At 42.4% G+C, this 16922-nt stretch overlaps 3 protein-coding genes across 3 annotated transcripts in view; 1 reads left to right on the top strand and 2 right to left on the bottom strand.

The window, feature by feature from the left end:
- LOC136325117 (protein POLR1D) overlaps positions 1–7367 on the bottom strand; it is a 50765-nt gene extending 43398 nt beyond the window's left edge. Inside the window, exon 1 of the mRNA XM_066258965.1 lies at positions 7230–7367. Coding sequence (XP_066115062.1) covers positions 7230–7255 — 26 coding nt within the window. The 5' untranslated portion in view covers positions 7256–7367. The remainder of the gene's footprint in view (positions 1–7229) is intronic.
- On the bottom strand, positions 5679–7368 carry POLR1D (RNA polymerase I and III subunit D). The gene is made up of 2 exons (XM_066258964.1): positions 7230–7368; positions 5679–6234 (listed from the first exon to the last, which is right to left on the bottom strand). Exons 1-2 carry the CDS (start codon positions 7253–7255, stop codon positions 5862–5864), a joined length of 399 nt encoding a protein of 132 aa, XP_066115061.1. The 5' UTR covers positions 7256–7368; the 3' UTR covers positions 5679–5861.
- Positions 7369–8298: 930 nt separating this feature from the next.
- Positions 8299–16922, top strand: part of LNX2 (ligand of numb-protein X 2) — a 72638-nt gene continuing 64014 nt past the window's right edge. The window contains exons 1-2 of the mRNA XM_066258963.1: positions 8299–8438; positions 8719–8870. The gene's annotated coding sequence lies outside the window, so the exon portion shown is untranslated. The remainder of the gene's footprint in view (positions 8439–8718; positions 8871–16922) is intronic.

Raw genomic sequence — 16922 nt, forward strand, 5'->3', positions numbered from 1 at the left:
TTGTCTTTGACTCTAAAATTATGCTAACCAAAAATGATGACTTTTGTGTAATGATCTGGAGACTAGCCACTATGGGACTACATCAGACTAAGAAGTTTTTGCTCAGCAAGAGAAACTGACAACAAAATAAACAGACAGCCAACTATATGGGAAATGATATTTTCAGACAGCTCAGATAAGGGCCTAATATCCAACATATACAAAGAACTCATAAAACTCAACAACAAACAAACAACCCAATAAAAAAATGGGAAGAGGACATGAACAGACACTTCTCCCAGGAAGAAATACAAATGGCCAACAGATATATGAAAAGATGCTCATCTTCATTAGTTAGTAGAGAACTGCAAATCAAAACTATGATGAGATACCACCTCACATCTGTTAGATTAGCTATTATCAACAAGACAGGTAATAGCAAATGTTGAAGAGGCTGTGGAGAAAAAGAAACCCTCATTCACTGTTGGTGGGAATGTAAAGTAGTACAACCATTATGGAAGAAAGTATGGTGGTTCCTCAAAAAACTGAAAATAAAATTACCTTATGACCCAGCAATCCCTCTACTGGGTATATACCCCAAAAACTCAGAAACATTGATACATAAAGACACATGTAGCCCCATGTTCATTGCAGCATTGTTCACAGTGGCCAAGACATGGAAACAACCAAAAAGCCCTTCAATAGATGACTGGATAAAGAAGATGTGGCACATATACACTATGGAATACTACTCAGCCATAAGAAATGATGGCTTCATTGGATCATTTACAACAAAATGGTGGGATCTTGATAACATTATACGAGTGAAATAAGTAAATCAGAAAAAAATCAAGAACTGCATGATTCCATACATAAGTGGGACATAAAAACAAAACTAAGAGACATGGACAAGAGTGTGGTGGTTAGGGGGGGAGGAGAGGGGAAGAGGGAGGGGAGGGACACAAAGAAAACTAGATACAAGGTGACGGAGGACAATCTGACTTTAGGTGATGGGTATGCAACATAATTGAATGACAAGATAACCTGGATATGTTTTCTTTGAACATATGTGCCCTGACTTATTGATGTCACCCCATTGAAATTAATAAAAATTTATAAAAAAAAAAGAAAGAAAATCAGAAGGAAGTGGAAAGGTGGGCCATAAAACTTGATAAACTTTCATATTTCCTGATATGCAAGACACAGTTTGGGTTGAAGTGTACTATATGTACTTGTTATATAGATACCTTTTTATCGCTAGAGATTTTTTTTTCCTGTATTTTTCTGAAGCAGGAAACAGGGAGAGACAGACTCCTGCATGCGCCCAACCGGGATCCACCTGGCACGCCCACCAGGGGGCGACGCTCTGCCCACCAGGGGCGATGCTCTGCCCCTCCGGGGCGTCGCTCAGTTGCGACCCAGAGCCACTCTAGCGCCTGGGACAGAGGCCGGGGAGCCATCCCCAGCGCCGGGGCCATCTTTGCTCCAGTGGAGCCTCGGCTGCGGGAGGGGAAAAGAGAGACAGAGAGGAAGGAGAGGGGGAGGGGTGGAGAAGCACATGGGCGCTGGCCGGGAATCGAACCGGGACTTCTGCACGCCAGGCCGACGCTCTACCACTGAGCAACCAGCCAGGGCCGTATCGCTAGAGATTTTGTAGGCACCTATGTTATACCAACTAACTAGAGCATTTAGATGTTACAACTATATGCAATTTATAGATTATAAAGTGCTTTGAAAATGTAAAGTGTTAGGTAAGCAAATTATTATGTATTAAAAGCCTTTGATATATAATCATTTTATTTAATAACTGGCTTCTTAAAAGGCATAGTACTTTATAGCTAAGCAGAATTTCAGATCTTAAATCATTAATATTCATTTAGAGTGAAATGCTATAAAGAGAGCAAATCAGAGATACTGATCAAGTTATTTTCAATTTATACAAATATTATTCATATCTCCCTCATCCTTTCTTGGTCTAATTCAGCCTTCCCTCAGGCTCTTGCCAACTTTAAGCCAAGATTCCTCCCACATATAGTTGATTCCTGATTATCTCACCTGCCCTACTGTTTTTTCTTTTCACTCATCTGCCTTCAAGTGTTCTGTATGAACCTGTGAGTTTATGACAATCCTAAACAGATTCAACACAGCATGCAACATGATCAGTGACTGTATCTCCTTTTAGGAGCAATAAAGCCATGAGATGCAACAAGTGGTCACCACATATACTGTTATTAATCACTTCAGTTTTCTGTCATCATTCCATACCTCTTTGTGTACTAATTAAACTTTGCTTTCATCTGCTGACAGGTCTTGGTTCAGAGGTATTAAAAGTCCATGCAGCCCTGGCCGGTTGGCTCAGCGGTAAAGCGTCAGCCTGGCGTGCGGGGGACCCGGGTTCGATTCCCGGCCAGGGCACATAGGAGAAGCGTCCATTTGCTTCTCCATCCCCCACGCCCCCTCCTTCCTCTCTGTCTCTCTCTTCCCCTTCCAGAGCCAAGGCTCCATTGGAGCAAAGATGGCCCGGGCGCTGGGGATGGTTCCTTGGCCTTTACCCCAGGCGCTAGAGTGGCTCTGGTCGTGGCAGAGCGACACCCCAGAGTGGCAGAGCACCGCCCCCTGGTGGGCAGAGCATCACCCCTGGTGGGCGGGCCGGGTGGATCCCGGTTGGGCGCATGCGGGAGTCTGTCTGACTGTCTCTCCACGTTTCCAGCTTCAGAAAAATACAAAAAAAAAAAAGTCCATGCAAATAATCTTATTTATCATCCCCATAGGACTACTCACAAGCAAAATTTTAGAAAAGGCAACTAAGTATTTGATCCTTTCCCATTTATCCCTGTAGGACTTCCTTTCAACTTCAAGGGCTAATTTCCTTACATCGATTTTGGTTTTCCAGAATCTCTGTCACCATAGGAAAATACTCTATCCATGTCTCATGACTTTGATCTTTCCTCATCCCTGCTGCCACTTATATTCAGCTAATGTCCTGCAGTATATTTTCTTCAATGGAAGACCCAAACGAAGTCATTCTTCTGTACAATCAGTGTTAATGTCTAGCCTTCTGAGGCACTGCCCAACAACCTCCCTGTTAAATCCAATCAGCACTTTTCCATCCCCATGTTCGACTCATTCAACATCATTTTCCCCAAGAGCCTTCACTTCCAAAACTCTTTCTACAGACCTTCCTACTAACTCACTGGTGCTCTTTTTTAACCCAAACTTTAAACATTAAGCATACCCAGGACTCAGTCAAGCTTTTATGGATACACCACCTCAATGGCAAGAACCCATTAAGTTAATCCCTAGTTTCATTCGATCTCTTCAATGACTTCCAACTCACCTACCTACTATCTACTATGTTCAGAATGAAACTTCTAAATTTAGTCACCTTCTACACTTCCCAATCTATTTCTCCTCTTAAGCTTCCCATTTCAGTAATTTGGCCCAAAACCTAGAGAGAAGTCATTTTGTTTCCTGACTTTCCATGTCCAATTCCTGAGGCCTATCAATTCTGTAAAATTTGTTTCAAAAGTATGTCAAATCCACCATTTTTTCTCCATCACTACTTTACTGTCATTCTAGACCACACCAACCATTAGCTTCTTCTTCTACTCTGACCTCTCTACACAAAATTTCCCCACACTATAATCAAAGTATTCAGATGTCAGTTCCATTGTACTTAAAACCCAACTCCTTGCCACCCTCGCTCTTCTTCCCATTGAATCCCTCCAGGTGTCCCCAAACTATGGCCTGTGGGCCACATGCGGCCCCCTGGGGCCATTTATCTGGTCCCTCCACTGCACTTCCGGAAGGGGCACCTCTTTCATTGGTGGTCAGTGAGAGAAGCACTGTATGTGGCGGCCCTCTAACGGTCTGAGGGACAGTGAACTGGCCCCATGTAAAAAGTTTGGGGACCCCTAGGATAGGCCCTTATCCCTCTTGCTTACCATGCTACAGATATATCAATCTTCTTTCAATGCACTTAATTCCCCAAACCACCAGTTTTCTGCTTCAGACCTTTGCACATTTTATTCCTTAAGAATGCTTTCTGTCCTTTTTGCAGATGCTTCCTTCTCTTCTGTAGCCTCTGAAAGATCTTCCCTGACTTCCATAGCTGAAGTAGATTCTCCTCTTATGTTTTAATATAAATACACATATATATATACATACATATATATATTCTCTCACAAATACTTTTAAAAAATTTTGGCCTGACCTGTGGTGGCACAGTGGATAAAGCGTTGACCTGGAAATACTGAGGTCACCGGTTCGAAACCCTGGGCTTGCCTGGTGTCAAGGCACATATGGGAGTTGATGCTTCCAGCTCCTCCCCCCTTCTCTCTCTCTCTCTCTGTCTCTCCCTCTCCTCTCTAAAATGAATAAATAAAAATAAAAAAATAAAAATAAATTTAAAAAAATTTTTTTACTCCTTTTATAATGTATGTTCCATGAGAACAAGACCTGTGTTTCATCCACTAGCGTATCTATCCCAGGGCCTGGAATATGCCAGGTGTTCAATAAATACACGATTATATTTATCTAAAGAAGTTGACTGCATGTTAAAAATGCAGGCTCCATAGCAGGCCAGAAAAAGAGCTCTGATATGAATAAAAGGCTATACAACACAACTAGCTACACGGATTCATCCAATATTTACTGATGGTCCACTACCTATCAGGCATTGTACTGCTACTTAGTATAATGGTAGTTAAGCACCAACAATCAAACAATAAATCCAAAACCACTAAAGAGTATAATGGAAAGCACAGGCAAGTACTCAAACTGGGATGGGGAGTCTAAAATAGAAGTCCTCATCTACACTCCAGCATGGCATAAGAGTCCTCCAAGAAGAGGAAATAACATAAACAAAGACCTCAAAACATAGAGCACTGGGGTGTGGGGTACTTAGATTCAAAGGTTGACAGATATTTAGGGTATATTAGGAGTCGAGTTGGAGTAGGATGGCTAGGAGAGACAAGGTTGAAAAGGTAAATGGGGCAGCTTAGATGTGATTCACTAACATCTTAAGTTTTCAAAAAAGAAAAAATCATTTTCTCACATGGAGTTTTCTTTTACCCTGTCCTTACTATCTTTCTAATACTGCTTCTTTTATGTAACCCAGGGCTGTACTTAGATACCTACTTAAGGACTGAAAAGGTTATCTGGTCATCCTAGTCATCTCTTTTTCTAATATAATTAAAACTCTCTTGGCCTACCTTAGGTCATTTCTGACTAAATATTTTATTAGTGTCCTGAAATTAAAGCAGTAAATTGGTGTCTAGCCTATAAATACTACAAAGATATAACCTGGTAATACCTAACATTTTCATGTGAAACCGGAATTCTCACAATTCTTTCAAAAATTCCCACCCTTGCCCAATCTACCAATCAAAGAAAAAGATGAATTTTCTTATGAATTACAAAAAACCATGTAGCAAGAAGCCAAGTCCTCCCCCACCACTCCCACTTTTCTTTTTTTCTTTTTTAAAAACACCAACCAATCTGGGGTCATGCTCTATTGCATATCTCCCTCTCCTCAACCAGTCATAATGTATTATTTCTTTCAACTCCCTTGACAAAAGTCCTTGTCCAGGCCTCTGCTTTTCTCATGTTCAATGTTGGCTCAATTAAAAAAAAAAAAACAACTCCTAAAATCTCTTGAACAGTCAACCTTGAGAACCAAGGAACAGAAACCATTCAAATTAGTTTAAAGAGGGAATTTATTAGAAGAATACAAAAGTTCTTATAGGGATTCCAACAGTTGTGATGGGTTAATAGCTTTCTGAAGGACGGATTGCGTTGTAATTACAAACTTCTACTGGGTTTTGCAAGGTCACGAAGAGAATATCCTAGAAGATGTTCCTCCCTGTAGAGTGCACAAGAAACTAGAATGTGGATTCACTTCTTGCTTTTTGGTCCTTATATTCCTTTATGCTGGCCTCAAACTTGTCAAGCACATGTTGGCAGACATTCATGAGCTCACTCAGGCCTCTCTGAAACGGCTCAACAGCTGGAAGAGCACCTCGAGTCTGAATACGTAAATTAATTTTACTCTCTGAAGGATGCGTTGTAGTGTAACCACAAAATTCCACTTCCGGGTTCTTCATGATCATGTAACGAAGAGAATTTCCTAGGGTATGGTCCTCCTCATGCAAAACAAATGTCACACAGTGTCTATCAGTTCCAGCTGCCTGGACCATTTCCAGGGCTGTCTTCCTCTCGCCTTCAGCCATTGAGGTCTTCAATCCAGACAATTTTCTACACACATTTTTTATAAAAATGAGATTATACCGAATATGGTTTTGTATTTACTTCTTTTTCATTTACTATAACACATTAATATTATTAACACACTCCAACTACATAGAACTATTAGCATTAGCTCATTTTCCTACCTCCACATATTCTACAGAATAGGGCACCTGAAACCTATAATTCTGTTAACCAGTGTCACCCCAATAAATTCAATTAAAAAATAAAAATAAATAAATACCAAAATTATTTCCTCCAATTTCTCCATCTGACCATCTACACGGCCACAGATGAGTCTCTCCTTAAAACACAAACTTAAATGTTTGCTAAAATATCGTTTTGACAGAATCACAAGAAAGGCTAGGATTAGAATAGGGGGGCCTGCTAGAGGATGAAAAGGGAGTTGGAAGGCGTAAATAAACATTATTATAAGATTAGAGACTAAAGATCATCAACGTGCAGGCCCAACTATGTCTTCCATTTGGAGGAGGTAAGGAAACTAGAACGTAAAGTCTGAGAAGAATCAATCTAGCAGGAGGGAGAAAGAGAACTCAGCCCGGGGGGGGGGGGGGGTGCAGGGCTTAGGCCTATACACCAATACCATCCCTTGGGGACAGTGGCCTGGGGCGTGACTTTATCTGTTAACGCATTTACTCTTGCTGTTCTGACTGGGGATGGGCAGTTTCGGGCTTTCTAACAACTAGCCTCTTCTCGTGCTATCTAGTGTTCTGAGCGTCTCTATTCAAACACATCCTGTCTGCTCCGCCCTTTCCGAATCGGAGTCCCCTCTCCCGCCTTAGCATCAGTTTCTCTCTCGGCCCCTGCCCTCCCAGCCAGGCCGTGCCGCGGGGGCTGAGGCCTCGGCCGGCCGCGGGCCCTCCTCGGCCACCGGCTCCGGGGCAGGGCCCGGCCCGCTCTTCCCGCCCTCCTCCACGGGCGCCGGCTCCGGGGCAGGCCCGGCCCGCTCCCTCTGCCCGCCCGCCCGCCGCCTCGGCCGTTACCTCTCCAGTTCCTGGTCTTCTTCCATCGCGGGGGTTGCTTCCGGGATCCTCAGGCGGTGCAGGTGAACAGGAGGCTCTGCCCCATGTTGCGAAACGTGCGAGCCGAGCGGGAAGGAAGGAAGGAAGCGCTAACAGCACCAACCCTAGGAGCGGAGGACGGAAGAAGGGAGGTGGGGCTTCAGCAGCGCCACCGGGCCCATCCACTGGGCGGGGCTTCGAGTCTCCGCCCAGGAGACCCGCCCCGACGCGAGGAGGGCGGGGCTAGGCCGGAGCGGTGCACCTGGTTCAAGTCAGCTAGCAGAGCTAGCGCGTACTCGTGGGGTCAGCCTCGTCCACCGCCACCCCCCCCCCCCCAGGCCGAGTAGGACCTGTGGACGTCTAAGCTCAGCCCTTTAACACCTTACCCTAGGTGTAGGCGAAAGGGGCGGGGCCTGCCTCCACCAATTCACCTTATTTCTTAGGGCCCAAATCCGGCTTTCTTTTGATTTGCTACTTAGAACTTTGGGGGACTCTGTTACTCCCACGTAGAACACCCAGCCTTTGCGGGGGAGGGTTATGGGACAACAGGCTTAAACTATAGTTGATAAATACACCTTGATGAATTTCACAATAGAACAGAGTAGGTTTAAGACGATATTTGTCTATTGAGGATCTTTGCACATCTCAGCTGGGTCAAAGGACAAGCGTTTGACTTGATCCTTTGGGGGAAGAGTGAGAGTTTAAAGGAAACTTTTCTCTCCCATCCTTTCTCTCCTACGATCTTTTCTACCCCTGAAGTACGTCTTCCGTCGCTTTGGACTTCTTTTTCCTTTTACCCTTTTGGTTTCTTGAATCTCTTCACCTGCAGAACCTCCCTCTCACCTTTGTTCTCAGGTTCCTCTGCCCAAGCCTCGGCAACCTTTCTACCCAGACCTGCTCTCTGTCCCCTGCTAACTGCGTACCTCATCTCTCTCCGTCCTTTCAGGTATTCCTCGCTAATATCTTCCCTTCCTCGTTCTCCTGCTTCCTTCGCCCTATTCCTCCCAGCCAACCCCTGTCGCTATCACCCTGCCCTGCTTGTCCTTTCGCCAAGCACACCTCCATTTCTGCTTTCCTGTGCTACCTTTTCTCCCCTGATTCCCCTAGTCGATGCCTCCCCGCGCCGTTCCATGCTCCTCGCGGCCGTCGGCGGGGTGAGCAGACACACTTCTCCAGCTTGTCTTCCCCGAGGTAATCCGAAGAACCCTGCAGAGAGCAGGTGGGGGAGGGCAGGCGGCGCGGGGCGGAGTGGAATCACTCTAACCCGGGAGTGACGGTCCCGGCCTGACCCGCCCCCTCAGCCCTCGGATAGGTGGCCCTGCAGTTTGTCCCGCCCTCTCCCCTCCCTATTCTGCCGCCGATTGGTCCAGTTGCGTGTCGGGTTGGGCGTCTCGGCTCTGGCGCTTGCCCCCGGGAAAGCAGCAGGGGCGGTTGCGAATTGAAGTCTTAGCCAGAGTTTGCTTCTTGCCAGGAAATCGGCGGCGGCGGCGGCGGCGGCGGTGGTTCCCGGCCAGGCGAAGGCCGCTTCGCTCCCTGCTCCTTGAACGAGTCAAGGAGAGAGGAACTGGCGCTGGGCTGCGGTGCCGCGAACCGGCGCGCCCCCTGGGCCGCCGTGCCTTCCCAGTGAGTAACTTTGGCCCGTCTGGCTCCGCGCCCTCCCGCCGCGTCCCGACAAGCCGCCTCCAGTGCGGGCGTCGCTGGGGTGTGGGGCAGCGCGGCGCCCTGGAGGCGGCCGGAGCGGCGCCGCAGGGCTCCTCCGCGGCTCTCCTCCTCTCCGGTCCGGGCTGCGGGGGAACTTGGACCCGGTGTGGGGCTGCCGCGCTTGTCCGGGAGGAAGGGACCGACTGCCCTGCGCCCAGTGCTCGCCGCCCGGCAAGCGTCCGGGAGAGGCGGGCGGCCCCCGGCTGCTATCATTAGGCGGTTCTGCCCTCGGTGTTGCTGATCTTCGCGTCGTTTGCTTTTTTAGGGAGGGGAGAGGAGGGGAAGACTCATTCCTTGCGTGCATGTTGTGAGTGAGAGTGGCGCTAGCTGTGTTTTATCGGGTCTTGTTCTCCTGGAAAAGAATGGAGAGAGACCATACTCCCCATCCCAGCCTGTTGCCTATAAATTTCACCTTATCCTTGAGGCTGGAAAAGGTGGGAGAGACTTGACATCTTCGACGTCGTGGGGTGGGGGTGTATGTGTGTGTGTGTGTGTGTCTAGATTTCAAAATATGGAACTTGATTTGGAAGCGGTTACACACAAAGCACTATTCTGGAAATACAACTCTTGCTTTGCAAAGCTTTATTCCTTTGGCAGAAGACTTTTGACTTATATGTAGTGTTTCTTCGGATATTTCAATTTACGTCTAAGGCTACGAATCAAGACATCCCTATTTGCTACTGTGCACTCATGCAAGGGCTGGGCTTGACTGTATAGATGTTTTGCTTGTTTGTTTGTTTGTTTGTTTTTTAAATCACAGAACCCAGAAACGAAGCTGAGTGAAAAGCATGGGTGAACTCCACTGTTCAGGAGCTGTCTGTACTTTGAGAATTTCCCATTCTTGCAGCAGTAGTACTTATTTTTAAATTGGCCTTTGTCTAGGACAGATTTTGGTTTTCTTTTTCCCTTGCGTGTACTGTGACGCAGCACTGATGAAGTTGGACTTAAAGTTTTATTCACTTTGGTAGATTTGATTCCCATCTTCATATCCCTTTCAAAATGAACTTTGATCTAGTATCTTTTTTGGCCTGTCAAAAGCTTTGTAAGCAATGAATGACAAAGTTTTACCTTTTTAGTTTGTCCAAGTCACACATGTGAGTTTTCCCATAGGGGTAAAATGTAGGCCAAATCAGAGCTAAAGTAGACTAACACTACTTTTAATTTGGCTCACTTGTGTGTTAACATCTTTAATTCTGTATCTTGTTCCTCTGCTTTCCTCATCAAGTTAGAGATATTTTCATTATTCATTCAGCAAATGGTAGAGTGCCTACTGCTTGCCAGACATTGGTGGCAGGAGTTGTAAATAGTTACAGCAGTGGTTCTCAAACTTTGAGTCGGGCTCATTTAAAATCCTACAAATAATAGTAGGCACACTATATACAAATTTCTGAGAAATTGTTATAATAATTAAGTCACATATTAAAGAAAAAAATATAAAGTCCAAGCGTGCTTTTATGGTAAACAAAATAAATATGGCAAAATTAAATTTATTCTGACATTTAAAAACATTTTATGTTACATTTTTTGTTATGCTTTATAGAATTCGTAAAAAAGAGGGGTTAAAAAATAAAGACAAAAGTTATCTTTTTATATATATAGATACATTCTTAGTAAGATTTAGTAAATTTGGCAGGACCCAGCACAAATGTGTTTTTTCATTCTTGTGTTTATGAGAAACATAAGCCTGATGTGTCCCAGCGATTTCTTCAATGTTTGGGCATATATTTGAAAGGCAAACTCTCATTTCCTCATCAATACATTGAAGAATTCCTCTCTTTTTACTCTTAATTGTGTTGAGGGTAGAAAATACTAATTCACATAAATAGGATGTTGAAAATTGTAGTAAAATGTTCAGAGCTTTTTAAGATATTGCCACATATTCTACTTTTATAGAAATCCAGAAGGCTTCAAGAGACAATTCTTTATGTTTAATCAATCTAAAACCCCCACCATACATATCATCTTAACTTGACACCAAACAAAGGATAGAAGACATTGCCTCCAGTCTTTCTGGAGAACTTGGGGGGGTAGTGTAAACAATCCAGCACCACAGTTTAACAGCCTTTTGCAACCTAATTAGGCAAGTAAGGTGGGGGGTTAGGCAGACTGTCAGTTTACAGCCAATTCCCACACCTCTGTCCCCCAAAAACCTAAACTCCAAAATCCCTGTTGGTTTTTTGGTCCCCAACAGGCACATATTTCTCTGGAATACCATAAAGCATACTTGGAAATCTTCTAGGGCGCACCAGTGTACCCTGGCGCACACTTTGAGAACCACTGAGTTGCAGTCTCGTTTGGAAGCTGATCCATACCTCTGTTCCACTGGCTGCCTGAAAGTAATTTGAGCGAAGTGCTGTGGAAACTTAAGGTGCATTTCTGCCTAGAGTTTGTTAAGGAAGTCCTAACAAAGACACTGACTTTTAGCTTGGTGTAGGATTTTGCCAGGTACATTCTGAGCAGAGGAACTAACATGCAGGATGTTGTGTTATGAGATCTGCCTCTAGTTACTGTGGCTGAAGCACACAGTGTCTGGGGTTAGAGTAGTCAGAGGCTGGTGTGGTACTCATTTCAGAGCACTTAGCACTTTGTCTTGCTTACAGTAGGTACCCAAATATTTACTGAATTGACTTGAACAGAAACATGAAGGGTTTTGTCTGCCAAATTAAGAAAATTGGACTTTATTATAATCAAGCAAATGTCACAATGACATTGGCATTTTTGAAAGATATCTGCAGCAGTCTGAAGGATGGTGGGGACCAGGTATGAGTGAGGTAGGGAGACAATGTACAAGTTGTTATATTGTAGGTCAGTGGTAGTCAACCTGGTCCCCACCGCCTACTAGTGGGCGTTCCAGCTTTCATGGTGGGCGGTAGCGGAGCAACCAAAGTATAAATTAAAAGATAGATTTAACTATATAGTAAGTTATTTTATAAAGATTTATTATACCAAACTTAGCGAAAATCCAACATAAAGTACTTGGTAAGTAATTATTATTATGTGCTTTAACTTGCTGTAACTCTGCTTTATCAATTTTATAAAGTAAAGTTACTTCCCTACTTTATAAATCACCATTACTGTGGAACCGGTGGGCGGTTAGAAAATTTTACTACTAACAGAGATACAGAAGTGGGCAGTAGGTATAAAAAGGTTGACTACCCCAGTTGCAGGTGGTAAGTGCTGGTGGCTTCTTGATTCACATTGTCTGGGTTTGAGTATGACTGTCACTCACTCTGTAACCTCTTTTTTTCCTTAGGTTATTTCATAGGGTTTGGGGGATAAAACTTAGAAAATATGTATATTACTTAGAATAATGCTTGGCATGTGGTATAGACTTGGTAGATGTGAGTTGTTATTCTGTGTGAAGGCAGTGGAAGAACAAATAATGTGGCATTTAGGAAATATAATTGGTTGGACTATGTAAGTGACTTAATATGATTAATGAGAGAGGGATGATTTCTAGGTTTTTTGACTGGAGGCATTGAGGTGTACTGGTTAAGGTTGCTGTGGAATTAGAACAAGGGTTAAGTTCTATCACCCTTAGAATTACTGTCCTGACTGAACTTTGGTTTCCTAGTGTTTAGGAAATGATCACAGTACCTGTCTAGTAGGGTTTGAGGATCAAATGAGATTATGCATGTAATGCCCTTGTCGGAGTACCTAGCACATTACGAGTACTCAATAAATATTAGTTGTTCCTTTAAGTGACGACAACATTAATGAACTAATGGAATGTTAGAAGATATGAGAAGGCGCAGTTAAAAACAGTTGATGGTAGGAGTGAGAAAGGGAAGATAAACAAGTTTTGGATCAACCCAGTGAGGTGTTAATGGATAATTGAGATGTCTGTGATGTTGTTGGATAGATTTGTCCAACAGGAGCTAGGAAAGAATGGAAAGGAATAAAAAGCTCACCTAAAGCCGTTGTGGGTGTGGCAGATTTATGGAAGATTTGGAGAAAGGGAAGGCAGGGAAGAGGTTTACGAGGTTTACGCTATAGCCGTGCTAGGAGTGTTGATATCGAATATGAACTCCAGGCTCATATAATCTGATCAGTTATGTACATTTTCCCACTCCTCTTTCTCTCCTTTCTGATTGCCCTCCACCAAAATCCAAATCTTTTTATTTTATTATGCCGAGTCATTTAACTTTTCCCTACTTATGTGATGAGAGTTCTACTCCAAGCCCACCTTTCTGTATCAAAACCCAGCAAGGTTTCTAGAAGAATCAAATGCCTCATTTCATAGGTTCCACTCTACTTAGGAAACAGTACTGGTTGGAAAAAAAAGTATGTATGTAGGCGTATACATGTAAGACAGCGGTTCTCAACCTGTCGGGGGTCGAACGACCAAAACACAGGGGTCGTTTTTAAATAAAATATGTATTTTCCGATGGCTTTAGGCGACCCCTGTGTTTTGGTCGTGCGACCCCTGTGTTTTGGTCGTTCGACCCCAGCCAGGGTCGTGACCCACAGATTGAGAACCGCTGATGTAAGATATACATGTGTATATATACAAATATATCTGACATGTACAACTATACATGTGTATATCGGTGTGGTAGGAAGGAACAAACTTGTGTAGGGGTATTGCTTCCTGAAGAGTTGAAATGACAATGGCTGCATCATAACTTTGTCCTTTCTTGAGTATTAGCATAACTCCAGAGTGGAGTCTCTGAAGTCTTGATAAGCTGAAAAGAAAGGAGTATTGTGGGCAGAGAAGGTTAAGCATACTTCACACTTTATCTTTCCAGGCTCTAGATTTAGGACTATTTCTTCTGACAGTCAGCATTTATCAGTGAAAAAATTATGTGGTGGAAACATGATTTTTCTCTCTCAAAATTATACTAGGTAAGAGAAATGAGAATAGAAACAAATGCAGAAAATAGGCAACAGAAAAAAGTGTAACTATATATGCAAGTATACTAGTAGTATATATAGAATACGTATGTGTTTATATATATACTAAACAGTGGTGTCCACTTAAAAACATACCTCTTTCATATGTAAAACAAATTAAGTTTTAATTTTTCTTTATTAAAAGCATGATCTTAAGAGTTCTTTTAAATAACAAATTGCCCTGAAGTGTATAATAGGGGCCACTGTAAAAACTGTTTATAACCAAGTTATGAGGATGTATATCTTATGTAAAACAAGTGTACTTGGCTAATAAAGTTTCCAAAGGCTCTACTGGCCATTACTTTGTTTATACATGAAAGTAAAGCAAGTCTAGGAAATATTGATATCCCTTCCACCCACAAATTGGGATTTGGCCATCAATCTGAAAAATTAATCCTTTATCAGAATTTTTAATACTGTTCAGTTAAACTACAGAAATAATTATTGAACAAATCAATTGGAGTACTTTTACTTCTTCATTATTTTATTTGTGACCATTGTCACTTTTCTTCCACAGGATTTTAGTGTTTGAACTTTGACTTTCAATGTAATTATATTCAAGGAGTACCTAAGCATCCATGATGTGATCAGCACTGGGCTGTGTTGAACACAAAAGAATGTCTCTGCCCTTGTGGAACTTAAAATCTTAAGACATTCAGTCAAGGAGTTAAGCATTTGCAGTCTGGTGACTAATACACTTGAATTTTAGTACCTTAGCTCCTCAACTCTGTGACCTTTATTTCTACTGTATTTTAACATTCCCCCAAATTTTCCACAATAGAAATTTTAAATTTATATATCCTATTCTCTGACCACAGCCTTCTGTCCTTCCAGCTCCATCACACCCACACTTTATATTAAAGCACCTGTCCTTGCGACAGAGACCTCTTACCAGTCCTTTATTTCATCCCACCCCCTATTCCCTACTGTATTAACATTTATTGGCCTTGAGGCCTTCCCTGTCCAGTTTGGAATCTGTTGTTAAGCACTTTCACTGGCACCTGTGTGCCTCTCTTGAACTTGTTTTTGTGCTGTGCCTTCCAGGAAACATCCCTGATTAACCCTGCTTCTCTCCCTGAGTTGCTTTGGTGGTATCATTAAAAGGCAAGACCCTCAGGGTAGGTAATTGTCCCTCAAACAACACTTTCCCCACCTCCAGTCAATGAGTGCTCTGACACTGAGCTAAGAATACTGGAGTATCCTCATAGAGTTTACAGTCTAGAGGAAGTAGACATTCATCAGATATCAGCACACATATGGTAAGTGCTTTGAAGAAATAGTGTGGGCTGTGTTGTTCAGTACAGTACTGGTCACTAGAATAAGTGACGACTGAAATGTGACTTGTTCCAACTGAGATGCACCATAAGTGTAAAATAAAATACACACTGGATTTTGAAGACTTTATACTCCCCAAAGGTGAAATATCTTAATAATATTTATATATGAAATGATAATCTGGAAATATTAAGTAAATTATTAAAAATCACTCTGTACTTTTATTTTTTTTAAATGTGTACTAGAACATTTAAAATGACATGTGGTTCACAATCTATTTCCGTTGAAGCCTTCCCGGAAGAACTATTTTTGTCTTTGAACAAGATACACCTGGCTGAGTAGATGGTGAACTGGTAAACCCTTCTCAGAGGAAGTAGTCAGAGGTGGATGGCACTTTGAGGGAGAGTGGAAGCTGGGAGCAATTGACCAGGGATAAGGCCAGGGAGGTAGACAGGGACAGATGTTAGAGGCCTTGTGGGCCCCAATAAGGACTTTGTTCTCTTCATCACTCAAAGATGATTCCAAACCTTCATCATTTACAGACCTCTTTATCCAACCCCTAGTTCTTCTACAGTCTTCAGATAATCTGGTCACTTCATGATGATCTGGTTTGATCCCAGACTTCTGTCCCTCCCTTCCTCAGTTTATCTATAGCAGGCTCATCTGCTGAGACTAACTTTTCCACATGTGCCCTTGATCTCATCCTTCAATGTCTCTTTCAGGGGAGGCTTCATTAATTAACTGCCTTCTATATTTCCTCCCTTTCTCCTTGCTGGTTTTTTCACATCAGTCTATAGATACTCTCCAGTCTTACAGCTCATACAACAAAGCTCCAGGGGACCCTACATTCCCCACAAGTTACGGTTCTTGAAGCATAACAAGATATTTTTAAATGTAATGTTATATATCATTTAAAGCAACACATTAAAAATGTATCAACATGTAGTCAAAAGTTATTAATAAAATATTTGACTTTCATATTAAGTATTTAAAATTTGGTTATATTTTATACTTACAGCATATCTGTACAGATACTAAAATTTCAGTGGTTAAAGAAGAAGGAATCTTTTCAAAATAATTTAACAAAAATGTTTTACATGATTTTACCTTTTTGTTGTAAAAAACGTGTAACATAAAATGTACCATCTTAATCGTTTTTAAGTGTATAGTTCAGTAATGTGAAGTATATTTACAGAACTTTTCATCTTGCAAAACTGAAACTCCATTAAACAACATCTCTCCATTCCCCCCTCCCCTTAGCCCTTGGTAACCACTATTCTTTTCTGTGGATTTGATTAATTTAGATACTTCATATAAATGAAATCATACAGTATGTGTCTTTTTATGTCTGGCTTATTTCACTTATGAAAGCCTCTAGGTTTATCCATGCTGTGGCATGTGACAGGACTTCTTTCCTTTGTAATACTGAGTAAATATTCCATTGTATTTATACTTTGGAATGCACATTTTGTTTATACAGTCATCCCTTGATGAGCGTTTGGGTTGCTTTCACCTCATAGCTATTGTGAATAGTACTGCTATGAAACATGGGTGTGGAAATAAATCTTTGGGATTCTGCTTTAAATTCTTTGCATTATATACTGAGAAGTGGGATTGCTGGATCATATAGTAGTTCTTTTTTAATTCTTGAGAACCTCTTTACTGTTGTCAGTAGCCTCAGCACTGCTTTCCAGTCATATTAAGCGTGCATAAGGGTTCCAATTTTTCTACATTCTTTTTTTTTTTTTTTTTTTTTTTTACAGAGACAGGGAGTCAGAGAGAGGGATAACAGGGACAGACAGACAG

Source organism: Saccopteryx bilineata, chromosome 2 (assembly GCF_036850765.1).
Source record: "Saccopteryx bilineata isolate mSacBil1 chromosome 2, mSacBil1_pri_phased_curated, whole genome shotgun sequence".
Classification (NCBI taxonomy): domain Eukaryota; kingdom Metazoa; phylum Chordata; class Mammalia; order Chiroptera; family Emballonuridae; genus Saccopteryx; species Saccopteryx bilineata.